The sequence below is a fragment of the Pseudonaja textilis genome, chromosome 9 (assembly GCF_049901715.1).
Source record: "Pseudonaja textilis isolate UNSWEBS1 chromosome 9, rPseTex1.2, whole genome shotgun sequence".
Taxonomy (NCBI): Eukaryota; Metazoa; Chordata; class Lepidosauria; order Squamata; family Elapidae; genus Pseudonaja; species Pseudonaja textilis.
Genome location: NC_141998.1, coordinates 27,305,050 through 27,332,410, shown reverse-complemented (window position 1 = coordinate 27,332,410; position 27,361 = coordinate 27,305,050). Strand labels below are relative to the sequence as shown.

Here is a 27,361-nt window from a genome sequence, read left to right as displayed (position 1 = left end):
ACGTTATTGTCCCAACACTTATCCGATGTATATACTGTTTGTCCAGGTGCTCCCGGGTTTACTGGAGCACAACTGATGCTCGAAAACGTTGTGTTTACACGTGCAAGATCATGGAATGCCGTCCTCCTCTCCTAGACTCTGACATTAACAGCACCATGGAACATGATGACAACCGGACCATTGTCCACAGCCCCGTGTCACTTTCAGGTGTGGGGCAACAGTGGTATCAAGGGGGCAGCTCCCTTTCATGCGCAGCTTCTCTTGCCTGGGCAGTTCCTTTTTAGAAATCTCCTGAGTTGAGGGCTGAGAATGTCCCCTGCAAAACTATTCCTTTCTAAAGTCCAGAGGAAGGCAGAGAGGGGCTGAGGGGTCAGTGCGGCGTCCTCTTCCTTAGTTCTAGAAATTGGCATTTAAATTACGCCTGCTTTCAGAGTTGAGCCTCTCTTGCCTAACGGAGAACAAAAGGGCGGGTGGGGTTTCTCAGAAACGTTACTGACGTAGAAGAGAGGAATATTTACTCATAAAATCATCCTTCCCAACGTGTATAGTTTTCACTTTCAGTTGATGGTGGTGCGGGGGCCCTTTCCCTCTCCTGTGGGAAAAATAACTTATTGAGAAGAAATGCTTCTTTCTGATTCTTCCCCCGGAAATAGTCGGTTCAAATACGTTTTGACTCTAATTCAACTTGAATGATGGTCCTATTTTCTCCTGCAGCAGAAACTCCACCCAGAGATGGCCGTGCAGCACCGGCTGCCCTAAACGCTCCCTCTGCAGATCTTTCTCCACATTCTCAGAACTTCAAGGCTCTGCGGATCAGGACGCCAGGTTTTGCTCCTTCCCAGCGAACTCCTGGTTCGAGGCCGTTGCCTTCTGCAGGTCTGACTCACAACTCTTCTTTCCGTGATGGCTTTTGACAGCTTTAGAATATGGATTTTTTCTTTTTCTTACTTAAAAACCATGTTCAGATATTTATTTAATTTAAACCCTTAAAAAGTATTTCCAGATAACACTAAACTAGCCCTATTGTAATTCAAAGTTGGGGAGAAATTTTGTTCCCTTTACTTTCCTAGTCCTAGTGCAGAGGTCTCCAAACTTGGCAACTTTAAGACCTATGGACTTCAACTCCCAGAATTCTCCAGCCAGCGATGCCAGGTTTGGGGACCCCAGTCCTCGTGTGTTGAGTCAAAGGCCTATCTTTCTAAGGATGAAAGATTTGTCTGAGGGAAAAGCAGAGCTGAGCTAGGGATAAGAAGTGCGGGATCGGGTTTCTTTGAGAATCGTTGTGTTCAGTTTTCTTCTTTAAAAAATTATCTCTCCCTAGGAAGCCCTACCCCGGTGCCACACGAGATCGTAACCGTGGGAGACCCTCTGTTATCCTCTGGACTTCGGAGCATTGGCTCCCGGAGGCCCAGCGCATCTCTGTTTTCACAGCCGCTGAGGCCTTGGATGCTGCCTCCCACCAGGGTTGGGGCCACTAATGCTCAGCACAGCACCATCTCTTCCGGACCCAGCAGGAGTCCCGTCCCAGAGCACAACGTGAGCCTCAAACGTACCGAACACTCTGTGAGACCAGCAGCCTTGCATGTTGCTCTGCAGGAGACCTTTGCCCCTCCCAGTCTGGCCACCACAAGCGGAGGCAGAGGAGCTTCTCCGCGGGAGGGATCCCTCTCCTTTGAAACTGGGCCTTCTGGGGGGCCCTTTTCGGCCAAATTAGAGAAGGGGAAGCTGCTGAGCCTCAAAGATCCGAGTGCTTCCTGTGGGAATTCAAAAACAGGCTGCCATGGACAGGGCATATCTGGCCCAGAAGGAAACCCAAGCAAGGGAGGGAAGCTCCTAGAGGCCTCTTCTGCACTGTTTTCTCCCAAAGAGTCCATAGTTTCTGCCGTCTTGCATCAGAACGCCCCAAAGAAGGAACAAGATCGGCATCTAACACAGACAGACAAAAATTGCTTATATGAAACCCCTGAAGCAAAGATCTCGCCATTTTCAAGTAATAGATCTCCTTGCATGAACGATCCGGTATCTTCTGTGGGTAGAGAGAGGAGGCAAAAAATGAAGAAGGGGACAAAAGAGAGACATTCTAGTAAGCTTTTTAGAAGTTTAAGTGTCCTCCCAAGTAGCCACAAAGAATGTGCAGAGACAGAATTTGTTCATCAGGCAATGACATCGGAGCATATTAATCAGCAGCAGTATAACAGCATTGCTGTTGAGAAACTCATTGACAATAACGTGCTTGGCCAGGAGACACCCAAAGCTTCTTTCCAGAGTGAAATGGCCGCCTCAAAGGATTTGCAGAATTCACAAAAGCGGACAGTAAAAGTCACCCTCACTCCGCTCAAGATGGAAGGTGAGACCCAGTCCAAAAATGTTCAGAAAGAACGCGAGGCAGAGTCTCAGCCGAAGCGTTGCCCATCTGGGCCCCAGCCGGCTTCCGTTCCAGAGCGCTCGGGAAGTGACTGTATTGTCCCAGACACTCAGAGCTCTGCTTCCTGCTCAGTGGCCCCCAGCGACCCCTCTTACCCAAATCTGCCTGTCCAGGACAGCGGCTTGATGATCCAGGATGGAGCCAAAGAGCAGGAAGATGGGTCCTACAAGCGGCGATACCCTCGGCGCAGTGCACGTGCCCGATCCAACATGTTCTTTGGTCTGACCCCTTTGTATGGCGTGAGGTCATATGGTGAGGAAGACCTTCCCTTCTACAGCAACTCCACCGGCAAGAAGAGGGGCAGGCGGTCTGCTGAAGGCCAGGTAGACGGTGCCGATGACCTCAGCACATCAGATGAAGAAGACCTATATTACTACAACTTCACCCGAACGGTTGTCTCGAGCTCAGATGAGCACATGGCTTCACATAGTTTATTCCGTGAAGAGGAACAGATCAGTCTCCCCAAAATCTCTCAGCTGGATGGTGTGGATGATGGGACAGAAAGTGATGCAAGCACCACAATAACAACCAGGAAAATCAATTCAGGAAACAAAAGGAGCGGCAAAGAAAATGGAACAGAAAGCTTAAAACTTGAACGAAGTGAAGATAGTGGGGAGAAAATGCAAGCGACCAAGACTTCAGTTGGCCATAAAACAGCTGATCCCAAAATGGAGAATTGCCGGGTCAAAAGTCAAGATTCTTTGGAAGCTCAGCTGAGCTCCCTAGAAGCCGTCAGCCGTCGTCCTCGTACCAACACGGAGCCCTCTGAGAAGAACCTGCTGGATACATTCAGCCCAGAACTGCTGAAGTCCGACTCCGACAATAACAACAGCGACGATTGTGGGAATATTCTCCCTTCAGACATCATGGACTTTGTTCTGAAAAACACCCCCTCGATGCAGGCCCTGGGGGAGAGCCCGGAGTCCTCGTCCTCGGAGCTCCTGACTCTGGGAGAAGGTCTGGGCCTCGACAGCAATCGGGGCAAAGACATGGCGCTCTTTGAAGTCTTTTCTCAGCAGCTGCCAACAGCCGAGCCGGTAGACAGCAGCGTCTCGTCTTCCATTTCGGCAGAGGAACAGTTTGAGCTGCCCTTGGAGCTGCCTTCAGACCTCTCGGTCTTGACGACCCGGAGCCCTGCAGTCCCCAGTCAGAACCACGGCAGACTTGCCGTCATTCCAGAGCCTTCCCTCGCCGCCTCAGGGGAGAGATCAATGCTAACTCTCCCGTCCTCAGATCCCGCGGAGAAGAGGGTGACGGTCACAGAAAAGGTTTCCTCCGGTGAAGCAGAGCCAGCGTTGTTAAGCCCACAAGTGGCCCCAAGCCCTGAGGGCTCTCTGACCCCCGACCCTTTCATTCAGGGCCACCTGGAAGCAGAGCACCTGGCCAGCCCGCCCTGTGGACCGAGAGAGGCTGGTCTGGCGGCCAGCCAAGACCTCCCCGTTTCTCCCTCCCTCCCCCTCCAGAACCCCAAGTATGGGCCAAGTGCCCCCGACAAGCCCGGCCCGTCTCCCATCTCCACGGCTGCTGTGCAGAGCTCCCCTCTCCACCTGAAGGCTGCTGCAGAGAAGCTCTTGGTGGTCAACCAGAACATGCAGCCTCTGTACGTCCTGCAGACGCTGCCCAACGGCCTCACCCAAAAGATCCAGCTGACTTCTCCCGTCAGCTCCGGGCCAGCTGGGATGGAGGCCGGGGCCTCTGTGCTGGGCCCGATGGACACAGCCAGCCTCGCACTGGCTGCAGGCCTGAGCCCTGCCCTGCCCTCCGCCAGGCCTCTCTTTCCCGCCTCCAGCAAAGGCCTGCGGCCCGTGGCCCAGCAGCAGCAGCAGCAGCAGCACTTGCATTCCTTCTCGCCAAGCCCCGCCAGCGGCAGCACCGGCTTCCCGGCAGCCCTCGGCAGCGCTGCCTCGAGCCTTCTGATTGGAGTCCAGCAGCTGCCTGACCCCGAGGCGAATCCCAGGGCAGATATTGGGCCTGCAGTCACCACCCCTCCTACCGGCCTCGGCAAGAAGCGGCCCATTGCGCGGCTGCACTCCCGAAGGGCCAAGAAGTCATCTCCTTCAGCCGCTGCGCCTTCTGACCTGGCCTCCATGAACTTCCCTCGGTCCTCCCCGCCTGGCCACCCAGGCCTGCTCGATCTGGGAGCCGCGTGCCCCCGGACTGGGCCCAGCATGGTCAAGCGCTCCAAGCCAGGGCTCATGTACTTCGAGCAGGCACCTCTCTTGCCCCAGGAGGTGGGGACGGCTGCCACCGAGGCAGCCCTCGGAGCGTCTCCCAGCATAGCCTCCCTCCACCTGGGCTGAATGTGGCCCCCCTGCCGGCCCCTGGCCCCGGCCCAGCGGTCCTGCCCCACCTGTTGGGACAAGGGGGCTCTGACGTGCCAGGCATTTCGGACATGAACTCCCTCAGCAGCCTGTTAATCAAAGCCACGCGACAAGGGCTGAGCCTCTCAGAGCAGCCGGCTTCAGCACCGCCACCAGCTTCCAGGGGATTTCCACCACATAAGCAGGTCTCGCTGGGCCAGTCTGCCTCTGCAGGGCTGGCGACGGCTGCTGTAGTCACCGGCATCTCTGTCTTGCCTCCCTCGAAGGCCGTGTCTGCCGATGCTGGAAGCGCCTACCAGGCCGAGCCTCCTCTCACGCAGCTTCTGGCTTGCAAAGCGGGGCCAGCCCCACCTCACCTGGACCTGACCCCCTCACAGGCAGCTGCCCTTTCAGACTTTCCCCAGCTGATGGATACGGTAGCTGTGGGGCGAAACAGACCGGCTCCCTGCGTCCCCACGGCCTCTCCTGGGGGCTCCCCTTCCACCGTGCTGGGCCCCACCAGGGCCAAATCCAAAGTCAAGCGCTTGCCGTCCCCTTTGGGCAGCAAAGGATCCGGGAAGAAACCCAGGGCGCCTCCATCCTGGAACAGCTTCCCTGGCCAGTGCGTTCCACCACAAGGCACGAGGGTGGCAACCCAGGACCCAGGCGGAGGGTGAGAGAGAGCGCTGCAGCCCGGACTTTCCCCCCCTTTCCCAGAAGGCCCCTCAGTGCTGAGAAGCACGTTCCTCTGCCCTGCTCCCAGATCAACGGGGGGAGGGGGGCACTGGTTTGGATGGCCTTGCTGGTTGTAAGAGCACCCTGGGGAGCCCAGGGGGTGACTGGAAAGCCTCCCGGAGCTTTCGCCAGTGTTTGCTCTGGGAACCAACCTCTCCCCGACCCACGAAAGTCACCTGCGTCTCCTAGTTCAGGGAGGGTATCGCTGGGTCTGTGATAAGCCTGACTTCCAAGCTTTCGCTTGCTCGCTTGCTCGTGTCTTCCAGGCCCCAGCCCTTGAGGGTGCAGCCAGACGAGGCCACAGGCGTGCTGCAGCCGGCCCACAAGTCAGCAGGGTAAGTGGGCTAAGAGTAAGTCCGGGGGTTGGAGGGAGTGGCCAAGGCCTTGCACACACACCCCACACACACACCCCGGCTTTCTAGCCAAGAATCGTTCTTCGATTTGGTGCTTCTGACCGTGGCAGAAAGGTCAGGGGAGGCTTCAAACCAGCCAGGGACACGGAGCTCCATTCCCTCCTTTGGAAACGTCCACATGGGCAGAGAGTTCAGCACCACAGAATCTGTGAGGCTTCATGAGGCATCAGAAGAGCGGATGAGCATTGCGGCCAAAGGTCTTCCATTGCGAATCCCTTCTCCCACCAAACATATGCCTCCCAGAAAACTTTCCAAAACTTAGCGTGCCTCTCCGTGATATTGAAGGGCCGCAGCTGAAATGGGCCTCTCAGCCTTTTCCAACGCTCTTCCTCTCCACAGGCATTTGCAGCCTCACCCACAACTGCAGCCAACCCTGATCTCTTCCAAGGAATTGGAGCGTGCAGGTAGGTGAAGGCAGGCGTCCCTTTGCCCTGCCCAAGAACTGCAGGACGTGGAGGTCTGTATGTCGCAGTCCCTGCTTGGCTGCTCCTCAATTTCTGGGAACTTCTCTTAGAAGTTGGTCTTTTGTGACTTGCGTGGCCGAGAGGTGATGAGGCTGCCTTTTTCCCCTCCAGATTCCAACGCTGAGGAGGAGGAAGAGGAAGAAGAGGAGGAAGAGGGCAGCTTTAGCTCCCCGCTCATGTTCTGGCTGCAGCAGGAGCGGAAGCGGAAAGAAAGCCTTGCAGAGAAGAAGCCCAAGAAAGGGCTGGTGTTTGAAATCTCCAGTGACGACGGCTTCCAGATCTGTGCAGAGAGTATGGAAGGTAGGGCCCCGGAGCCTCTTGGGCAGCCTTCTGGGAGGTCCCGTTCCGAGAGAAGCTTTGCCACCCCTTCTGCTCACTCCTTGGCTGTTCTCTTCACTTAGAAGCATGGAAGTCCCTGACAGACAAAGTGCAAGAAGCCCGGTCGAATGCCCGCCTGAAGCAGCTCTCCTTTGCAGGTACCAGCGTGTGGCGGGGAAACCAAGCAGGCCAGGCTCCCTTGGCTGCTGCCCTTGCCCCTCGATTCCCTTTCCGTCTGGAACAGCCCTTGCCCTGTTTCCAAAAGGGCTGGAGGAGTGGGGAGGGTGGGAGCAGAGCTTGGAATCAGGCCAGGCGCTGGGCCGACTGGGCAGAAAAGGTTTCCCTTGAGTGGCTGCTGCTGCTGCCGCCGCCGCCGCCGCCTCTCCAGCCCTTCGGCCTTTGCTGGGCTTAGCCCGATCTACTTTGCCCTGTTCAGTTGAGGCCACAGCTGCTCTTCCCGCCTCTCCCTCTTCCAGGTGTGAGTGGGCTGCAGATGCTCGGCATTCTCCACCATGCTGTTGTGTTCCTGATAGAGCAACTCTGTGGAGCCAAGCATTGCTCCAACTACAAGTTCAGGTTCCACAAGCCAGAGGAGGCCAAGGACCCCCCCGTGAACCCCCATGGCTCCGCCAGGGCTGAAGGGCACCTCAGGCAAGTGGCGTCCTGCTCCGTCCCCTTTTCTCCCCAAGCGGTGGCAGCGGCGGCTGCAAGAGAAGTCCTAGGGCCTTGCGGCGAGAGGGGGAAGCATAAAGTCACCCCCTTTCTCAAAAATTTGGGGTGTGCGCCACATGCTTCCCCCCCCCCCCATAAAAAGCATTGTTCTCTGCTTGCCTCTTTTTGTTTAAAAGTTCTCCATGTGTGGTATTTTATCCCCTTTTTCAGACAATTACAGTCTTCCCCAGTGGCTCAGAGCAGTTAAAGGAGAAAGACAGGCAACCCAAAAGACAAGAAGCGCAAGGGACAAGCGGGGGGAGGGAGATCAGTCCTTTGAGGCCAGGGCAAAGTGGCGAGGGGCCATAGGGCGCCTTGGCCAGGCCAGCCCTCCCGTGCTGCGGCCGTCCTTGTCTGAGCTGGAGCATAGCTGGAACCTGGCCGCCGTGGCACTCCGTGCAAGGCGTCATGCTTCTTTCTCTTCTGCACTGCAGGAAGCCTGGCCTTGACCTGTTCAACTTCCTGGCTTCGAAGCATCGCCAGCCCCCACAGTACAATCCCAACGAGGAGGAGGAAGAGGAGGTGCAGCTGAAATCTGCCCGGTACATAACAGGAGGGTAAAGCCATCAGGTGGTGGTGCTTGTAGATCATTGTAGATGGGAGGAGGGGGCTTGGATCCCTGCACCCGAGCTGTAGGACGCGAGACGGTAGGTAGTAAGTTCACAAAGGAAGCCGGGGGGGGGGGGGGAAGGGTCCTGCCAGGCTGCCTCGTGAGCGCTTATGTCCTCAGGCGTAGCCCTCAAGCAGCCTCTTCCTGCTCTGCCTCCAGCAGGGCCACCAGTATGGATCTTCCGATGCCCATGCGCTTCCGGCACTTGAGGAAGACCTCCAAGGAGGCGGTTGGGGTTTACAGGTAAGTGGCGGGAGGAGAAACCCAGGCTAACTGACCACGGGAGACCATTGGACCTGGGCAGCGATGGAAGGCGGGCTCGCTTGCCAGGCGCCCCCAGCCACAGTGCGAGGCTGGTCAGCTTTGGGTCCTCTGCCAGGTCTCCTATCCACGGACGGGGCCTCTTCTGCAAAAGGAACATTGATGCAGGGGAGATGGTGATTGAATATGCAGGCAACGTGATTCGCTCCATATTAACTGACAAGCGTGAGAAATATTATGACAGTAAGGTAAGTGAGTGGCTAGCCCCTGCTTCTCGTGGCTCCGGTAGGGTCCTCCCATCTGACCAGGCAGATGGCCGGGAGCGCCTCTGGAGACCTCACCGCCACCCCCGCTCTCTGTCTCCCAGGGCATCGGCTGCTACATGTTCCGTATTGACGACACGGAAGTGGTGGATGCCACCATGCATGGGAACGCAGCCCGTTTCATCAACCACTCTTGTGAGCCCAACTGCTACTCCCGAGTCATCAACATCGATGGGCAGAAGCACATTGTCATCTTCGCTATGCGCAAGATCTACCGTGGTGAAGAGCTCACCTATGATTACAAGTTTCCCATTGAAGATGCCAGGAACAAGCTGCCCTGCAATTGCGGTGCCAAGAAATGCCGACATTTCCTCAACTGAGCAGCCGAGCTGAGCCACAGCGGTGGGCCGAGGAGAGTCAGGTGCTGGTGCCCCTCCACAGCCACAGATGCCTTGGCTTGATCTGGCAGGGCGCACCCCGCTCGGAGTGAAGTGGACTTTGGTGTGCTGTGGGACTAGGAAAACGGGCATGTGGGCTGCAGCAACCAAGGCTGCGCCCAGCTGGCATGACCACCTGGTTGCTCTTCAAGTTTGGAACGTGTGGCCTCGCCCCCACGTTCCAGCTTGGGCTGGCGGCTGAGCGGTGGGTCTCCACAAGTCCTGTGGGGAGGAACCCCAAGGCAGCCCTTGGGGCAGGTGTCGCCCTTGGGATGAGGAGCTTTCAGGAGGACAAGCGGACCTTTAGAGAAGGAGCCTCTGTCCCAGAGCTGAACGTTTACAACTGACCCCCTCACCCCACCCCCCCCCCCCACCCCCAGTCCTGTGCCAGGAATTTAGTGGAATTGGAGCACCCCGGACGCAGCTTGTTCTCTGGGGAGGAAAAGTGCCGGGAGAGGAGGAGGAGGAGGAGCAGCCCCCGCAATTCCCAAGGAGACGAGGGAGCCCCGGACTTCCCCTTTTCAAGCTTCTAGAAATGGCCTCCTTCAGTTGCACCATCTCGAATTAAGTCTTTGGATTTTCCTTGGTTCTGTTTACATTTTAGTATTTAAAAGTTTTATAAATGTAAATACATTTTGTATATTTTTCTATGAGCAGCACTTCATAGGAAAGAGCACTTAGGAGACTATTTTTTCAGTCACGGTTGCATCTTGACTTAAAAAAGAATCCAATTGAAGGGTGAATGTTTTATTTTAACAGGATGGTCTCTCCAAGGTTGGGTCAGGCACATCCTGATCCTCCCTCAGGAGGGAGAGGAGACTTTCCTGGGTGCGGCTCCGGCTGCCCCTCAGGAAGCGTCCTCCCCTTTTCAGAGAGGATGCAACTGTCTGGTGGGCCTCCTGTTCTCCAGGGGTCGACTCTCCCTGGACGTTAACCAAACCGCTGGGACCCCTCTCCCTCCTGCCTCGGTTCAGGTCAGAGGATTACGCATCTGGGTCTGGCTTACTCTGGAGGCAAGGCAGATAAGCTGGGAGGAGAATCACGGCTTGCTCCAGCTAAGCCCAGCCGCCTGCCACCCTCCCCCACCCTCTCCCAGAAAGGGGGAGTCGGCGCTCCTGACCACCACCTTTGCTGCCCCAGGCTGGCCAGACCTTCGTCCCCAGTTTGGGAGAAAGAGGCACGAGCCGGGGGCTGGGGGTCTTAAAAGGAGGCAGGCTCTTTCCGTCTGGGCTGCCGGGTTGCCCTGTGGCTGCTAGAAGAGCCCCTCCCTCTCCTCTGAAGGATGCTCTGAGCCGACTCCGCACTTCGGTTCCAGCCAAGTTTGGCTGGGTCCCCCTTCACAGGCACCTCCTCTTCCTCCTCCTCCTCCTGCTGCTGCTGCTGCTGCTGCTGCTGCCAATCTGGCTGCCCTGAGCAGCAGCAGAGCTGAACCCCAGGATGCTGCACCTGAGGGGGAGGCTGCCTCTCCAGAGCAGCAGTGGGGAGAAGGGAGCAAAGGACGCTGGGCGGGGCAGCTCCCTGGAAATATGAATGTATCTTTCTAAGAACTGACAGATCGTGAGATCTAAAAATACTGAGTCAGTCCACCCTTTAAAGGTTTTGGTTTTTTTAAAGGAAAAGCGGGTCACTGTAAAGGGCTGGGCTAGAATCTTCTCTTCTTTGTTGTGAAGCAATACTGGGTTTTCCGTCAAATTCACCCTCTGTGCAGAATCACGTCATTTGGCCAGGTCGCTGCTGGCTCATCTCCTGCTCTCCACCCCAACCTCACATGCCTGCAAGTTTTTAAGACTATAAATAAGGTATCTATAGAACTAATATCGTACTGCATTGTGTCTTGAAGCCTGGCTTTGAATTCTCTTTAACCCTTTAGATAATGGTTGTGTTCCAGTTGCTGAAAAGGCAGGAAAAACCACATGCCAAGGGCTCCGTGGGCAGTGGATGCCACCTCCCTGGCCCCGGCTCCCATTGCAGACTTGCGTGGGGGACGGGGGGGGTATGCAGGCCTCCCAGAAGTGAGGCTGGGGACTTGGCTGTGGATGTTCCTGACCTTCTGTGTTTAATTGTCAATCCTCGTACAACTTGCTCCTCTCCTCCGCCTCTTCCTCTTTTTGGATTCCAGTGGGTGGAGCTCCTCGCTTGCATTGTGCGCTTTCTGGTCTCTTAATAAGGTCTTGCAGCTTCGCCTCCCCGCCAAGAGTTGTGCCCGTGGTGTTTCCTGGATTCAGCGTCTTCAATAGCTACAGGTAGTGAATTAATGTCTCAAGCCACTTTGCAAAAGCTACATAAACAGGGCTCTGATCCATACAAAAAGCAACTTATCATGTAAAACCAATTTCTCTTTTTTTCTTGTGTTCTTCCAAAATGAGTTTTTTTTTTCTTTAAAAAGAGGAAATGTGTCGCTTGTGCTGCATCAGTGTTAATTCCCTGTCACTCTTACAGGGATGAAGGAAGTACTTTCAATAGTTTTAAGAAATGACTGAAAGACTGAATGTAAAAATAAGTGTATATAGTTGTACAAAAAAAGGAGTTTTTAAACATGTTTATTTTCTATGCACTTTTTTATTTAAGTGATAGTTTAATTAATAAACATGTCAAGTTTATTGCTTCAAAAGATGGGGTTTCTTTTGATTGGGGCCGAGCTTTTTCCCAGGCCAGTCTGTTCTCCTTACCTGCATCACAGAATTCTTCCCCCCACACAAGGCAGCCATTGACCTCCCAATTCTGTATTCCCCCAGTGTCTTTGCTGGTCAGGTCCACGGGTCTCCAAATGCTGCACCCCCAAAACAAGGGAATGTACAACCCCCCGAGCCCCGCTCCCCTCTGGAGCTTTGAAGGAGAACCAAGGCGAAAGTCTCCAGCAGCCACTTTCCTCCAGAATCCCGATGCCTGAGAAAGCAAAAGGACCAGCTTTCCCATTTTGGGTTTGTTTTCTTCAGTGGCATTTTCTCACAGAAAGCCTAAGCAATAAAAGCCCCGTTGAATCCACCTCCATGCTTGGTCTGGAGAAAGTGAGTTTTCATTATTTTCAAGCAGATGGACCAATGGGAGAAATGTCTTGTTGATGGAAGCGGAAGTCTTCTCAATATTCTCTATAACTAAGGGCGTATTTGTACTCGGCAATACATACAGTATAAATACAGTTATTTTTAATGATCAACCGATCATAAAATGAAAAGCACATCAGTTTGGCCCTTCTGGGGATTACACTGTACTTGCCCACTGCTATTCTCTGGTGTTCCCCAAAGTCACACAAGTCAGGTGGGTGTCTCCTGGGCAAGAGGGAATGGCGAGTGTACGTTCCTTTCAGGGCAGCTTATAACCAAAGAGCAGCAGGGCCTTCTGGCTGACCCTCGGACGGGGCCTCTGCAGCAGCAGCAGCAGCAGCAGCAGCAGCAGCATCCGGAGGGTAGGGGAGTCGGGAGAGGGGAAAACCATCCCCATTTGAGTTGGCTTGTCAGGCACAAAGGCAGGGGGGTGGGGGGGGTGCTGCCTCCAACACAGCACCTCCCTTTGCTCTCCACAAAGGCTGGAGTGATCCCTCCAGGGAGACCAGGCATTACTTCCGGTACAGAATCAGGAAGCCCCATCTTCTAGAGGGAGACGGTTCGTCTACTGCCAACGTTTCCTGTTCAGCAGGTTTGTCTGAGATGACAAGCAGGTGGAGGAGTCCTGCCTCCGCGGAGCTCCTCTCCTGTACAGCCTCGCCATCTCGTCTGTGCAAACAGGCTCAGGAAGGGAGTGGTGGTGGAACGGGACTCCCACTCCCACTCCAGCTTACTGATCACACCCCTAGCAGCTGTCCCTCACTGCCTTCTGCCCTGTAGGAGGCCGGAGGACACGGCCCCACTCCTCCCTCACGGCCATTGGCTGCTGCTGGACCGGCCCCTTCCTCCCCAGCCAGAGCATTCAAGATCCCTTTGAAGTGGCCTCATCCCCACTGAACTCGCCAGGGCTTCAACATGTCCACCATCAACGATGATCAGGCAGTTTTGCAAACTATTTTCCACCCAAATGTTCCCTTTGATGAAGATTTGCAGGAGGAGCAGGGAAAACAACAAGCAGTTGAAGGTGATGACTCGCTCAGGGGCGGGAGGAGGTGCTTTTATCATAAACTTCCTTTGCAAGCTCTCGGGAGCAAGGAGCTGCTTCTGATCTCTGGGATCATAAGAGATTCCTTAACCTGTTTCTCATAAATCATTTTCAAACCAGACACTCGAAAGGGCTGGTGGGCAGAGAGCTTCTGTGCACCACTCTCCAAAACTGGGACTGGGAGGAGAAGGTTGGCAGGCTGCTTTCGGACCCTTGCTACCTTTGTTCAGGCTTCAAAAAGCTGTGAGGCTGCAGGGCTCAGGGCTTAACCTGTTGCTTCCTTCCATTGAAGGGCAGGCTGCCTTTCAAAAGCAAGCCAAGTGACCGCGGAGGGGGTGGGGGAGGCAAGGCTGCTTGGCTGCTACAAGGGCCTCTTACTAAGCTTAGCCTTGGGGAGTTTCTGGGGTGACTTTGGCATCTGGCTGGCTCTCAAGGTTATTAGTTGCCAGAGCCGGCCCCCTTTTTCCTGAACCTGCTTCTCACACTGGTGACAGAAGGAGGCTTTGATCCTGAGCTGCTGAGGCAAGCCACTCACCTGGAGGCCCAGGGAATCGCAGCAGCTGAAGGAGGAGACCTGGAGCTGGCCCTGGAAAAGTTGGACCAAGCCATCCAGCTGCTTCCAACACGAGCCTCGGCCTTCAACAACCGTGCACAAGCTCTTCGGCTCAATGGGGATGTGGCAAGTAAGTGCGCTCAGGGCTTCATCCCTCATCCTCTCCCTCCACTGATGACCATGGCTACCCTTGGCCTGGGATAGGGATGGCAGTCACTGAAGGCGCTAAGGCAGGTCCATGAGCAAAACTGTCGGTAGCTGTTCTAGAAGTAGAAGGTCTTCTTGCCAGAGGGGTTCCCACCCATTGAGATAATCGGTCATACAAACACGGCAGGTGATTGGGGTGCTGGACAGGAGCCTCCTGAACTAAGGTTCCACTCTCCCTGTTTGATCCTGTTTCTTTTCAGACCCCTCCATTGTTTACCTGAGTCACAGCATGACTCACAGTAAGTTTTTTAAAAAAAGGAATCAAAACTTAATAGGCACCTAGAACAAAAAAGCAGAAGGAGACCATCCCATGGGCCTTTCAAGAACATCCCTCTGGACAGGCCCATCCCTCCCTCCCTCCCTCCAGCCCAAGCTTCTGGGAATGGGACAAGGGTGCATAGGGCAGCCCCACCTCTGCCATTAAGGGCTCCGGTTTCTTGGAGCCCACTGAGAGGGCGCCTCTTTGTACAAGGCACTGACCTGACCTTTGTTTAATGCACTCACTCATTTCCCCCAATCCCATCAGAGGCGCTGGAAGACTTGGAGGCAGCCCTGAAGCTCAGCAAAGGGTCCGGCCCAGTGGCGCGCCAAGGTTTTGTACAACGGGGGCTGATCCAGCGCTTGCAAGGCCAGGATGAAGCGGCCCGGAGCAGCTTTGAGCAGGCGGCTGGCCTGGGCAGCGTCTTTGCCCACCGGCAGCTGGCGCTGATGAACCCTTACGCAGCCCTCTGCAACCAGATGTTGTCGGAAGTGATGAGAAAGTCGCACCCGAAAGGGGAGAAGACAACTTGCTGAGGCTGACTTGGGGGTGGGGGCGCGGCGCGAAAGGGCAGCTGAATAAAGCCCGCGGCTTGGGAGCGCGAACCAAGGCCTGTTTTTGTCGCCCGGGTCCCCGGCCAGCAGCTCCGGGCACAGCCCCCCCCCCGCCCCGGAGGGAGGGAGGGAGGGAGGGAAGAGGCCCCCGCTAGGCACCGCTTTTCAGTTCGCCGCCGGCCGGCCGGCCGGAAATTCTGGGGTGCCCAAGGCGGGTATTCGGGCAGGATCGCGAGCCTTCGGAGCGAGAAATCCAGGTCGGGATTTCTGACGTGCCGGTCGGCTCAGACGCTGCTGCCGCATCCTGGAGGTGAGCGGCCAGCGGTGCTCCGGCCTTTCCCGCTTCGCCGCGCAGCCCAGGATGGACGCGGCTCTGTGTCCCGCAGCGCTAGGTGCGCAGCCCCCCGAGCGCTGGCTGCTCTCCCCGGGCCGCCGCCTCCGGTCACCCCGCCGGAGAGGCGTCTCGGCTCCCGGAAGCCCCCCGCCCGCGCTCTTGCAGCTGCTGCTGCTGCCGTTCCTGCTGCGGCGCGCCACACCAGGTAGGGCGGCGAGCGGCGCGCTTTCTTCTCGCGGGCCACGGCTCCCCCCGGCCGGTAACCTCCGCTCCGCCGCAGGCGTGGTGGCGACGTCGGAGACCAGGATCGACGGGCGGGCTCTGTCGGTGAGCAACTTGCGGGAGGCCGAGAGCCGCACCTTCACCTGCCTGGCGGCGGCCCCCAACCTCACCTGGTACCTCAACGGGCAGCGGCAGGAGACCAGCGCAGCCGGGAGGCCCCTGGCCGCGGCCGGCGACGGCGCCGCCTCGGGAGAGGACGGCAGCGGCACTTTCGTGGTCACGGCGCGACGTGTGGACCACCGGCTGGACTGCGCGGCCACCGACCCGGCCACGGGGCGCGTCTCCACCGCCTCGGTCCTCCTTAACGTGCAGTGTGAGCGCGGCGGGCGGGCGGGCGGCGGCTGGGGGCGCAGGGGCTCCGGAGGGAAGGAGAGGGATGGAGACTGACCGGCGCGGCTGCGGCCCTCTGTATGAATGCAGTTCAGCCGGAAATCGTGAAGGTGGACGCCCATTACCGCGAAGCGAGCGAGCCCGGCCTCCTGCTGGTGGTCTTCGTGCTGGTCCAAGCCAACCCGCCGGCCGAAGTGACCTGGGTGGACCAGGACGGGCAGGTGACGGTCAATGCCTCCCGCTTCCTGCTGCTGGACGCCCAGCCCTATCCCGGGCTCGCCAACCACACGGTGAGAGTGCAACTGCACAGCCCGCCCCGGAACGCCTCCCTCCGCGCCTCCAACGACCTGGGCGAAGCCAGCTCCTCCGTTCCGCTCCCCGGTAAGTGGGCTGATCGGTACTGGGGGCGGGACCTTGACGGGGCTCACGGGCCCGGGGCAGGGTTGGGACAGGTCCGCAGCCTCCGCCAAGGAAGAACTGCCTGACAAAAGGCCTCCCTTCGCCTCTGGGAGGATCCAGGCCTTCCTTCCAGCAAAGGGCCCTGCCCTCCCACAGCCCCCATCCCCCACCCCCACCCCAGCCTGCCTCCTTGCCAAGCCAGGGCCGACATGTCCCAGCAGTCGGGTGCAGCCCTCTGCACCCCCAGGCAGCCTCTCCTGCACTTGGCTTGTAGGAAACGGAGACATTTGAGACATTCGGCCGCTTGAATTGCCCTGGCAAAATTTCTTCAAGGCTACTTCCCAGGTGCTAGGGCAGCTTTCCTGCAGAGTGACCCTGGACCAGGGAAAGCCAGCTAGCAGAGGGGCAGCTTGCTTGGCTGGAGGAGGCCACGTGTCAAGAGAGTAGAGAGCAGGATGAGGCCATGCGGCCTGCTGACCGGGAGCATCTCTGACTTCTCTAGGTCTGCTGGCCACTCAGCTTGAACTGCCTCTGGTGGCCCTGGTGGGGGCAGCTGCTGTAGCTCTGGTGATACTCCTGAGTTTTGGGGTGCTAATCAGCTGGACTGTTTCACAGGTGGCCAAAAAGTCAGCAGGTAGGTGCCTTTTCAGCCTGGTCTGGGTCTGCTTCCTTGCTGGGAGTCTAACACTTTCCTTTCTCTTCTTCTTTAGGACATGGGCCAGCAGCAGAGCTTGTCCTGAGGTAAGCTTCTGGGACTGCTAGAGGAGTCTAAAAGCCCCGTTTGCTCTGTGGCCTCTTTTGGGAATTGTTTATAGACCCACCCATGGGCTTAGGGTGGCATGCATAAGCACATCCCCAGAGAACAGTGCCCCGGTCAGCTCTCTCGGGGGTCAGGGAAAGGTAAAATCCCAGGAACCTGAAGCCTTGCCTTGAAAGCGGGTAGGGGAGCTGGGAAGATTCGAGAGCTAATTGCTCTGCCTTTCCCAAGCAATGTCCTACAGCAGAAGGAAGCCTGCCTGCCACGGGCAAACAGATCCCTCCCTTCCAACCTGCAACTCAACGACTTTGCACCAGAACCAAAAAGTGAGTGTTGAGGATGGCGGGGGGTGGGGGTGGGGTGGGGTGGGAGGGCAAGGCATGAGTCACTGCTCCAGCCCTCTTTCCTTCTGCTCCAAAGGTAGAGTGAACAGTGTTCCTGCAGAGCAAGGTGAAGATGCTGTCTCAGACCCAAAAGCCCACCTGGCCCCTTCTGAACAAGGTAGTGAGCCCTCCTGCCGTGTGGGGGCTGGGAGGGAGGGAGGAGCTACATCCATTTGGCCAAGCGCCTCACCGTTTAGTTCTGAAACATAGGAATCTAACAATCCCAAATTAATGCATCTAATTCTGTAGCAGGAGAAGCTGTCAAATAACGTTCCCTTTTCAAGAGACAGCACTGACCAGCTCCACCTTGTGCTGGAAAGGACTGCTGCGCACTCGCCACTCCAGTGGGACATGAGATGAGCACCAAGAATGTTTGTCCCAAGTGGCATTTTAGGGCCTTTTCCCAGCTTTGCTAGTGGGAGGGGGCTCTTTCAGAAGAAAAGCCCAGGGGCCGCATCAGCCTGACCTCGTCCAGCCTCGTTCCTCTAGCAGCCCTGGATGCTTTGGCAAAATTCAGTCCTGCAGGGCAATGGCACCGTTCCTACCACCTAGTATTTCAGGCATGCTACCAGAGGAAGCTGCCTTCAGTGCTGTGTGAAAAGCACTCACGTACGCCTGCCTGTTCCCTCATCTTATTGCAGTTGAATCTGCTTAAAACTTAGAAGAAAATCATCTCGGGGATGATCCTGCATGCTCCAGGATACTCTCAAGGAGACCCAAGGCTTTCAAAAACCCTGGAAAATAACTGCTGTGGACCAAATTCCATATCCTCTTTTTCTGTCTCTGCAGATTTGGATCGGTTTCTTACCGTTGGATATATTTATAGAGCCACTAGTATGAGTAGCGATGAAATCTGGCTGTGAAGACTATCACCATATGCCCAGCGCCAGCGCAGAGAAGCAAGTGAGGAGGAGGGCGGCCAAAAGGTGCCAGGAGTCTCTTTGCTCTTCACACTGGAACATGATGCTGAGGGCCCCTCGGGGAGGCGCCCCCAGCAGGGTCCGGTCCAGTCCTGGACACCAGGCTGACCTTGACTGGGCGAGTCCTTTTCGCCCTTCACTGCTTTCCAGCAGCCACCCTGTTTCTCCGCCCAATAGGAGGATTGCCTTCCTAACTTCCCCTTTGCTATTGCCAGGCACGTCTCAGCTTAGGATTGTAGCTTTGCAACTGCTACGCTTCATGAATAAACGGCTGTGGTGAAGGTGTTCCCTGTTTTTCCTCCCTCCTGGATTTGACTGTGTGGCTGCTATGAAAAAGACTCTCAATCTCTCGGTCCCCAGGGAGCGGGTGCTGGCATGGGTTGCACAAAAAGGCAGAGCAGGCTGCTGTACCCGTTTCACGGACAGCCTTACAATGCCTTTGCTCTGTCCCCCAGAGCCCCAAACCACCTGGCTACAGAGGCAACACCCCATGTTCCTCAAGAGAGGCAGAGCAACATCTACAGCAAAACTTTATTACACAAATATTACACTGATTTATCACCTGGATGCCAGGCCACTCGAAGGAAATGGGTGCTGGAAATCTGTCTTAGATACCCCTGAGGTCAACAGCACCTTTAAGCACAGGAGGCAGGATGCTGTGACCTGCTCAGGTGAAGCTCAAAATATCTGTCTCTCCAGCCTGTGAGGGTGGGTTGGAGGGGGGGCTGGCAACCTTCTTGCCCTCAGCTAGAGCCTTGAAGTGCTGTGAAAAAGAAGATGAACCAATAAGGTGAACCTGGTTTCAGCTTCCTGTGGAGACCGTTTCTTCTCGAGTCTCCTGGTAAAAGCAAGTAGGCAAGACCTGTTCAAGCAGGTCCCGCCTTTGTGGGTAGCAACAGTGGCAGCTCTCTTGCTTACCTGTGAATTTTTGAATTCGGAGTAGAGTGAGAATAGGGTGTGCAGAGGTTGGATGTGACCCTTGTAGACAGGAATGTCCAGCATGGCTGCAGAAAAATCCCAAAAGAGAAGCTCCAGGTTCAACTTCATCAAGTGGAACCCAGAGAACTCTGCCAAGTGCTGGACAGTCGGTGAAATGTCTGGTTCCAGAATGGCCTAAACCGTTCAGTCGGTTTAGGCCTTCAGCAGACATCCCCAGGCTCGGCATGGGATCACTCACCACAGATCATGTCTGTATATTCAGCTAAGCTGCAGTCAATGTCAGCAGTCGGGAGGCTCACCTGGGGGCCAGAGAGGAAGGCTTAGGGCTGGCGGTGCTTTCTGCATGAAGCAGTTCTTGTGGTCCTGCTGGAAGCCCCCAGAGAAACCAGTTGTAGGATATGGGGCAGCACTTACCCATTGGGCAGGTCACTATACCTTTCCCAGCAACTCTTCAAACTCGGGAGACCATTCTTGCATCAGCGTGTCTATATCGGGCATTGGCCTGCAAAGGACAAGCAGCGAGCAGCAGCCCTGAGAGCCGGCCAACTGGAGACCCTATGTGAGCCCTTCCCCCTGGGGGGACACTGCGGTGGTAACGAGGGAAAAGGAGGAGCGTCAAGGGGCTCCTCGGGGGACCTCAAGACAGACCTAGCGTAATGGACAGTGGCCGGAGGCTTGCAGTGGTGGAGTTCACTTATGCTCTCTATCCAGCTGTCCACAGCTTTGGGGTTCTTCTCCGCATTCTCAAGGCTTTTTACTTTCACCTGCTGCTAGAAACGCAAACCGGCCCGTCAGTGGATTGGACCTGCTGGGCTGGCTTCCTACCCATTTCCTTCCTCTTCCACTTACAGCCACATTATGCTGCTTTGAGTTCTCCGTGAGCCACAAGGAAAGTACAGTGGGATCTGACTGTTTCGTGGACGGCTCATCCAGCATTAACAAGCCCAGGTTATCTGGCTTCCCATCCGGGCGTGGAACCTGCAAGAAATGAGCCTCAGCAACATCTCTGCAAATGTCCCAAAGAGGCAGAGCAAATACCTGAGCTCCACTGGCCAACCTGCACAACATCCCTTGAGCATTTCCCCTAGGAGGCCCCACAGCCAGGAGAGGGTTCCAGGGTGCAAACACCTCCCCCCCAGGGCATCAGGTGGGCTCCAGGGCACCTTCAAGAAGGCATCGATGTCTCCTACGGCAGGGATGAAGTCCGGGATGAAAGGCTTTAGCTTGTGCTCCAGGTCGATCATCTGGGAGGAATACCTGGGGGGCGGGAGGTGCTGAGTGCAGCCCAGGGCACCCCCCCCTCCTCGGACACCCACCCACCCCACCCCCAGCCCCCTCACCTCCGGATGTACTGGAAGAGCTCCTTCACCTCCAGGGAGACGGGCAGGTAGTCGTAGTCGGCAGAGTTGTAAGCCCTGCGGAGGAGGGAAGGAGGCAGGCAGCGCGGGTGAGGCCCCCCTCTGCGCCCCCCTCGGCCCGCCAGCCCCCCCCGCCGCCCCCGCCCTACCCCTCCAGCGGGGCGCCGTGCTCGTCGTCCTCGTCATCCTCGTCCTCATCCGAGTCGGTCTCCGAGGAGTCCTCGTCGTCGTCCTCCACCTCGTGGCCGCTGAAGCGCCGGCCGGAGCCCAGCGGGCCACCGCCCTTCTTTTCGGGCTGCAACAGAGCGCCCACGGGCCGGTCGGGGGCGGTGACGGGGTCCCAGCCGGGCGCGCGCGGCGGGGTGCTTCCTCCCTTCAGGGCCGCCTCGCCGCCGTCCTCGTCTTCGTCGCTGCTGTCCTTGCACGGGGGGCGCGCGGCGCGCGGGCCTGCAGGCGGGAACGGCGGCGTCACGGGGGCGGCGGCGCGCGGCTCCGACAGGCCCTCCCGCCCGCCCCCACCGGGCACCCACCGGGCTGCGGCGGGCTGGGCGCGTAGATGCTGGCTACGTCCTCCGTCTCGTTCACGTCCAGGCTCTCGTCGTAGGGCTGGTTCTCCACGAGCCGCGTCTAAAGCAAAGGAGAGAAGCGCGAGGGACGGCGGCTCGCCGGCGCCCAGATCCCGGACGCGCCCCCGGCCCGGCCCCGCACCTGCAGCGCGGGCTCGGGCGGCGACGGCGGAGCTCCGCTCATGCTGCGTCGGGGACCGCCGGAGTACGGGCCGCAGCCGGTCCGTCGCCAGGCAACGGGAGGCCAGAACTCTTTCTCGCGAGAGCCGGCAGCCTTTCCCCCCGCCTCGGGCCGACCGCGCCTGCGCGATGATGCCACTTCCGCCTGAGAGACGTGGCTCACCGCCATCTTGTACGAGAGTCGGAAGCCGCGGAGACGCGGTGCCCAGCAGCAGCTCCAGGGAGCTCGCCGCCGCCGCCGCCATGGTGAGGCTCGCTCGGGACGCGCCGTTGCCCCGTGACCAGGAGCCTGCGGGGCCGGGCCGGAGAGGCAGCTGGGCCGGCGCTTTCCCCGCGGGGGGCGGCCTCCGGAGCCGCCTCTTGAGCGTGCCGGGCCTTGTTCCCCTCTCCGCAGGTGCTCCTGGCCGCCGCGGTCTGCACGAAAGCGGGGAAGGCGATCGTGTCGCGCCAGTTCGTGGAGATGACGCGGACGCGCATCGAGGGGCTGCTGGCGGCCTTCCCCAAGCTGATGAACACGGGGAAGCAACACACCTTCGTGGAGACGGAGAGCGTCCGCTACGTGTACCAGCCGCTGGAGAAGCTCTACATGGTGCTCATCACCACCAAGAACAGCAACATCCTGGAGGACCTGGAGACGCTGCGGCTCTTCTCCAGGGTGGTAAGCGGGCGGGCGGGCGGGCGGGCGGCGGGCTGGGCGGAGAAGGGAGCGGGCCGGGTTTCCCTGAGCCTCCCTGCCGCCCCCTTCAGATCCCCGAGTACTGCCGGGCGTTGGAGGAGACCGAGATCGCGGAGCACTGCTTCGACCTCATCTTCGCCTTCGACGAGATCGTGGCGCTGGGCTACCGGGAGAACGTCAACCTGGCCCAGATCCGGACCTTTACGGAGATGGACTCCCACGAGGAGAAGGTCTTCCGGGCCGTCCGCGAGGTAGGCAGGCAGATTCTCCTGGACTGTGGCCTCGTCTTCCCCCCTGCTCTCGGCAGGCAAAGCTGCTATTCGTTCTGCTCCTGCTTCTCTCTCTGCAGACCCAGGAACGAGAAGCGAAGGCTGAGATGCGCCGGAAGGCCAAGGAGCTGCAACAGGCACGGAGGGAGGCCGAGCGGCGGGGCACCAAAGCTCCAGGATTCGGGGGCTTTGGCAATTCAGCCGCCTCAGGAGGCACGCTGGCTGCTATGATCACGGAAACCATCATTGAGTCTGAAAAGCCCAAAATAACTCCAGCTCCAATGAGGTGGGTCACTGGTTGTGGGGGAGGGATTGGGCTGCAAGGGAGGGGTCAGGGGGCTACGTTTACAGGTGGTCGGCTTATGGCCACCCTTTCTGTTGCTGAGAGTGGTTGAGTTTTGCCCCATTTTGCGACCTTTTTGCCACAGTTCTTAAACGAATTGTTGCAGTTGTTAATTTAATAATATGGTTATTAAGTGACTATAGCTTCCTCCTTGATTTTGTTTGTCAGAAGGTCACGGAAAGTGATCCTGTCACTTTTTTCCAGTGCCGTTGTAACTTTGTACGGTCACTAAATAAACTGAGTTGAGGACTCTTTCTATTGCTTTGTGGGGGTCATATTTGTTTTCCTGCTTGCGTAAAGACTCAGAATGATCTACAGAAATGCTCAAATGCCAAATAACGTAAAAGAAGCATTCGTCAAATTAAAATAGGGCAAGGTGATGATCTAGTTGGGATCTGTAGCAGATATATTGATGGATCGTAGCCAAGAACTTCCCTGCGGTTCCTTGGGATTTCTCTCGCTTGAAGAGCCTGGGGGGCACGGGAACGAGTCTTTGTTTTTTTCTTACTCAAAAGGGCCATGCAGAGCAAGGAAAGCAGGGAAGGGTCTCGCTGTGTTCCTCCTTTGGGGAAAAAACCCTCATGCATTTTGATTTGTTTCTTTAGACCTTCTGGTTCAAACAAGGCACTTAAGCTCGGCACTAAAGGGAAGGAAGTGGATAATTTTGTGGATAAACTAAAATCCGAAGGCGAAAATATTGTTGCTTCTTCTGTTGGCAAGCGTTCCTCAAATACAGCAGCTGTTCTTGCTCCACCCATTAACATGGAGAGGTACGTGTATTACCCAGGAATGCAGAGAGGCACACAGCACCGTGCATAGCAGAATCCAGGTCTCTGTTCTAGCCCAAGCGCAGAGGAAGCCTGGTCAAAATACCTTTAGTGGCCTTCCAAGCAGGAGCTGAGCAGCCAGGTGGAGTTTGGGTACAGAGAGCTTTGTTATGTTTTGCTTTTTAACCTTTGGTTTGATAGAGTCATTGGGATCTACTTCAGCATTGTCCCAAGCTGGAAAGGAAACCAGTCACGCTGTGGGTTAGCACAGTGCTGTTTGGGTTTTCAGTGAACTTGCAAGGGTCGAGGCTGTGATATATAGTGATGATACGTGGGCCTGTCTGCCAAGGAGGCAGGGCTGCAGAAGGGCTGCCTCTCTGTTAAAACCTGGGAAGCCCAGTTAGAAGCAAGGAGGCACCTAACGCCGCCTGTCCCCTGGCTCCTCCCTTCTCCTAGTGTGCATATGAAGATAGAGGAGAAGATCTCGCTTACCTGTGGCCGGGATGGGGGCCTTCAAAACATGGAGCTGCATGGCATGATCATGCTGCGGATCCTGGATGAAAAGTTTGCTCGGATTTGCATCCACGTCGAGAATGAGGACAAAAAAGGTGTGCAGCTCCAGGTAAGGTTGGCTGGAGGGTAGGGTCAGGGATATTTTGAGCTGTGCACATCTGTTCTGGGGTGGAGCGGCTTGGCTGACTGGTGGCTCCCTTTTCAGACTCACCCCAATGTTGACAAGAAGCTTTTTATGTCAGAGTCGGTGATTGGCTTGAAAAACCCAGACAAGTCATTCCCCATCAATAGTGACGTGGGAGTGCTGAAATGGCGGCTGCAAACGACGGAGGAGTCTCTCATTCCGCTGACCAGTGAGTTGCTTCAGTTCAGGGAGTAGCAGGCATCCTAGAGGCGGAAGCCAGCCAGCCTGTGTCCTGCTCCTGTCCCTGCTGAGAACATTCGGGTCTCCTTGCTTGAACCATTTCAGCTGGCTTTCTTTTGGGTCCTAGTTAATTGCTGGCCCTCAGAAAGCGGCAGCAGCTGTGATGTCAACATTGAGTACGAGCTGCAAGAGGACAGCCTGGAGTTAAATGACGTGGTAATCGCCATCCCTTTGCCGTGAGTAATTGCCCTGCCCCCCTCCCGGGAACTTCCCACGTGCCAGTAGTGCCAGTTCAGGGACGGTGAGGAGTTCGGCGCTAACTCGTTGTTGATTGTCTAGGTCTGGTGTGGGGGCTCCCATAATTGGAGAGATTAATGGTGAATACCGCCACGATAGCCGAAAAAACCTCCTCGAGTGGTGCTTGCCAGTGGTGGATGCCAAAAACAAAAGCGGCAGCCTGGAGTTCAGCATCGCAGGGCGACCAAATGACTTCTTCCCTGTGCATGTTTCCTTTGTCTCCAAGAAGAACTTTTGCAACATTCAGGTGTGTCTCGCGGGGGCCTGAATGACAACTGCTGCCCCCTCCTTTGCTCTGTTTGGAGGGCAGAAGGGAGCTGGCAGACCAGCTGCTTCTCCACTGAATGGCGTCCTGGGCCTGTCAGTGTGGAGGGCTGTTGTTTCAGGCTTCCCCTGTCATTCACCAAGGCCAAAACCTCCCCCTCTTTCTTGGTGCCTGGGCAAGCCGAGGGCAGGGACGGGGGCAGCAGCTCGTCTTGCCTCATGCAGCTGCCTCAAAGCGCCTCTCCCAACGGACTGCTTGGCTTTCTTTCCGCAGGTCTCCAAAGTGACCCAGGTGGATGGGAACAGCCCTGTGAGATTCTCCACGGAGACCACCTTCCTCGTGGACAAGTATGAGATCCTGTAACCCTTGCTGAAGGGAAGCAGCAAGCAAGGCCGAGAGAGAGAGAGAGAGAGAGAGAGAGAGAGAGTAGGAGAGAGAGCTGCAGCCTTCGCCATCAGGGAACGTTGATGTTTGTTTACCCACTGACCTTATTTCCCAGGTCCCAACTGCTCAGGCAGGGAGAGACTGCCTGCTTCTCTGGCACAGGTGCCTCACCTTGGCAGGTGCCTTGTCACCCCACCCCATCCTTTTCTTCCACAGAGGGTCCCACCCCAGAATGCCCTGCTGGTTCCGGATGCAGCGGCAAGGAGGTTGCTACCATGGGAGAGGAATAGGGCCAGCAGCCTCCCTTTTCTGGTGCTGTGCAGACCTTGCCAAGCCACCTGATTCTGAGCGGAGGCGGGGGAAGCTTTCACGCTTGTGCAGCTCTCGCCTGAAAACTCCTCCCTCCTCTTCACTGCTTTCTTGAACCTGGAAGAATAAGGGGCAGCTTTTTCTGGCTGCTTCTCTGACTTTGAGACCCTGGAAATCTCGATTTGGGGGCAGGGAAGCCTTGGGCACCTTGAATGCATTGGGCTGTGCTCGCCTGCTAAAGAAGACCAACCCAGCCTCTTCCACACCCCCTCTGTCCAGAGAGCCCTGGGTGGGGGCCACGAATCATACCAATTGGAGATTTGTCTGCCTGATTCTTAATATGGGGTTCAGTTTAATTCTATTGTCAAATGCAATTTACTCTTAAACGATATTGAAGGTGACACTGAAATAAGGTTTTGGAATCCTACAAAATAATTACTTACAAGCCCGTATGACACATTCCAGTGTATTCGAAGATCGTTGCTCCTGAATCCAATAAAGAATATTCTAAAAGGAAAAAAAAGTGCTCTTTAGCTCTGAGCAAACAAGGACTGAGCTTGTGTCCTGAAGCAGTGCCGGATCCCAGGAATAGTTGCTGCATGAGAACCCCTGTGCGTTAGAGGGGTGAGCTAGTCTGAGGCAATGAATGAATGAAGGAGCGTCCTGTTCTGTCTCCTGCTCCACGTGAACTGGGACCCACAAAAACCAAGAAGGCATGGCAGGCACCTGTCGCCTCTCCAGCCCTGGTGACGGAGGAAGCAGCCGACAGGGTGGGCACTCAGAGTAGGCTCCAGGCCAGGGCCAAAGGAGCACCTTGGTCTGGAGCACGCATTTAAGTCCTGTAAGAGGTTTTGAGGCTAATCCATGATGGAACTTTGCTTCTGTGTTCAGGAGCCTCAGACTAAAATGGGGTATGTCAAGATCCTGGAAAACGTGTGTCTTTGGTGAGGTGGCCAGTTGCAAGGTCAGGGTTGAAACGAGGGATCCTTGGTGCGGTCTGAGCTTGCGTGTTTTCATGCAGACACTTCATTACCACCAGTGTTGATGCCCATGGCTGACTTGGAGGCCTTGGGCCTTCGGTTCTCATGGTTTAAATCTATTTGTCCAGTCTGTCCTGGCAAGTTGGCATTGCACCTTGTCTTGCAGAGGAGCAAGTTGGAATCTTGGCCCTCAGGAGCCCTCGGGGAAGGTGATCAAATGCCAGGCCAGATTGTGCGCTAGGTCTCCCTGCACCCAACCTGTGCCATTTCCCCCGGAGCTGGTGGTCTGCGTACAGTGAAATGTTTTTTTGTGACCTCAGCTGTTTATGCTGCAAACAGAATGTTCTTCATTGGGGGGGTTTCATCCACTTTTCCTGTAGGTCAGTTTTAAGGTAAAGAGAAAAGGGCGGGGGGAGACTGCTCCCCCTCCCCTTTATCTAGCATCTATCATTCATCCTGTCTTGAGCAAGCTTGCCTTCAGAAGTTGTGGGTGCTTCATCACTGGAGATTTTAAAGAAAAGACTGGGTAGCCACCTATCTGAAATGGTAGAGGGTCTCCAGCATGGGGGGGCTGGACTAGAAGACCTCCGAGGTCCCTCCCAGCTCTATTCTGATTGAAGTTGGGTTTCAAAATGCATGGGCTCTCCTGTGTCCTCCCACAGGTCAGTCACTAGCTGACAAACTCCTGCAAGGGGCCAGGGACCTTCCTGCCACGTGTCCACGTCCGGCTCCCTTGAGCTGGGCTCTCACCCAGATCCACCTTTCCTGCAGCAGCACTTGCAAACCCTCCTCTGGCCGCTGTGGCTTCACAGCAGGCAGCATCATGAGGTTGATGGTTTCCAGATGTCGTGATGCAATCCTTGCCGAAATAGCTCCAACTCTGGAAACAAGGTGTGCCAGACTCCTCTCTTCCCCTGCTCCAGCCAGAGTGCCCGCTGACTTACTCGCTGCCTATCCATTTGTAAGGGTTCTAATGTCAAGATTTTAAAATATTATTACTCATTTTCTGAATAGATTTTAAGCCAGACACTGTAAATAGGACATCCCACGCCATAACAATTGAGCTAGCTAGTACTGTCCCCATTCTTTTTGTTTTGGGGTTTTTTTAAGCAGACGGGGTGAAGCAGGGCCGCCAAGTTCCACTATG

General features: G+C 56.3%; 5 protein-coding genes across 8 annotated transcripts in view; 4 read left to right on the top strand and 1 right to left on the bottom strand.

Annotated features, from left to right (window-relative positions):
• The window catches only part of KMT2A (lysine methyltransferase 2A), a 36,409-nt gene extending 24,861 nt beyond the window's left edge, over window positions 1-11,548 (top strand). Inside the window, 13 exon segments of the mRNA XM_087938726.1 lie at window positions 47-207; window positions 715-876; window positions 1,322-4,696; window positions 4,699-5,398; window positions 5,727-5,795; window positions 6,213-6,277; window positions 6,449-6,637; window positions 6,739-6,813; window positions 7,132-7,310; window positions 7,805-7,908; window positions 8,136-8,219; window positions 8,356-8,485; window positions 8,605-11,548. Coding sequence (XP_087794852.1) covers window positions 47-207; window positions 715-876; window positions 1,322-4,696; window positions 4,699-5,398; window positions 5,727-5,795; window positions 6,213-6,277; window positions 6,449-6,637; window positions 6,739-6,813; window positions 7,132-7,310; window positions 7,805-7,908; window positions 8,136-8,219; window positions 8,356-8,485; window positions 8,605-8,880 — 5,569 coding nt within the window. The 3' untranslated portion in view covers window positions 8,881-11,548.
• Window positions 11,549-12,598: 1,050 nt separating this feature from the next.
• Window positions 12,599-14,650, top strand: TTC36 (tetratricopeptide repeat domain 36). Its single transcript, XM_026709072.2, has 3 exons — window positions 12,599-13,005; window positions 13,521-13,709; window positions 14,313-14,650. The coding sequence occupies exons 1-3, from the start codon at window positions 12,897-12,899 to the stop codon at window positions 14,579-14,581; spliced, it is 567 nt and encodes a 188-aa protein (XP_026564857.1). The 5' UTR covers window positions 12,599-12,896; the 3' UTR covers window positions 14,582-14,650.
• A 79-nt stretch (window positions 14,651-14,729) lies between these two features.
• TMEM25 (transmembrane protein 25) lies at window positions 14,730-18,289 on the top strand. 2 transcript variants are annotated; one of them, XM_026709070.2, is made up of 8 exons: window positions 14,730-15,138; window positions 15,214-15,528; window positions 15,636-15,926; window positions 16,447-16,578; window positions 16,655-16,685; window positions 16,933-17,027; window positions 17,122-17,202; window positions 17,874-18,289. In XM_026709070.2, exons 1-8 carry the CDS (start codon window positions 14,961-14,963, stop codon window positions 17,945-17,947), a joined length of 1,197 nt encoding a protein of 398 aa, XP_026564855.1. In that variant the 5' UTR covers window positions 14,730-14,960; the 3' UTR covers window positions 17,948-18,289. The 2 variants fall into 2 exon arrangements, 1 of the variants encoding a protein (XP_026564855.1); XR_015744621.1 differs by having other exon boundaries at window positions 14,859-15,138; window positions 17,126-17,202.
• A 208-nt stretch (window positions 18,290-18,497) lies between these two features.
• Window positions 18,498-21,337, bottom strand: IFT46 (intraflagellar transport 46). Of its 3 annotated transcripts, none has more exons than XM_087938730.1 (11): window positions 21,211-21,337; window positions 20,832-20,928; window positions 20,451-20,748; window positions 20,284-20,358; window positions 20,107-20,200; window positions 19,793-19,921; window positions 19,592-19,710; window positions 19,379-19,445; window positions 19,182-19,242; window positions 18,923-19,008; window positions 18,498-18,767 (listed from the first exon to the last, which is right to left on the bottom strand). In XM_087938730.1, the coding sequence occupies exons 1-11, from the start codon at window positions 21,214-21,216 to the stop codon at window positions 18,672-18,674; spliced, it is 1,128 nt and encodes a 375-aa protein (XP_087794856.1). In that variant the 5' UTR covers window positions 21,217-21,337; the 3' UTR covers window positions 18,498-18,671. The 3 variants fall into 3 exon arrangements, with proteins under 3 accessions (XP_087794856.1, XP_026564813.2, XP_026564814.2); XM_026709028.2 differs by having other exon boundaries at window positions 19,592-19,713; window positions 21,010-21,216; XM_026709029.2 differs by lacking the exon at window positions 21,211-21,337 and adding an exon at window positions 21,010-21,168.
• On the top strand, window positions 21,204-25,757 carry ARCN1 (archain 1 coat protein complex I subunit delta). The gene is made up of 10 exons (XM_026709027.2): window positions 21,204-21,293; window positions 21,442-21,705; window positions 21,795-21,974; window positions 22,073-22,278; window positions 22,941-23,105; window positions 23,559-23,724; window positions 23,821-23,968; window positions 24,107-24,215; window positions 24,319-24,523; window positions 24,815-25,757. Exons 1-10 carry the CDS (start codon window positions 21,291-21,293, stop codon window positions 24,902-24,904), a joined length of 1,536 nt encoding a protein of 511 aa, XP_026564812.2. The 5' UTR covers window positions 21,204-21,290; the 3' UTR covers window positions 24,905-25,757.
• Window positions 25,758-27,361: the final 1,604 nt, after the last annotated feature.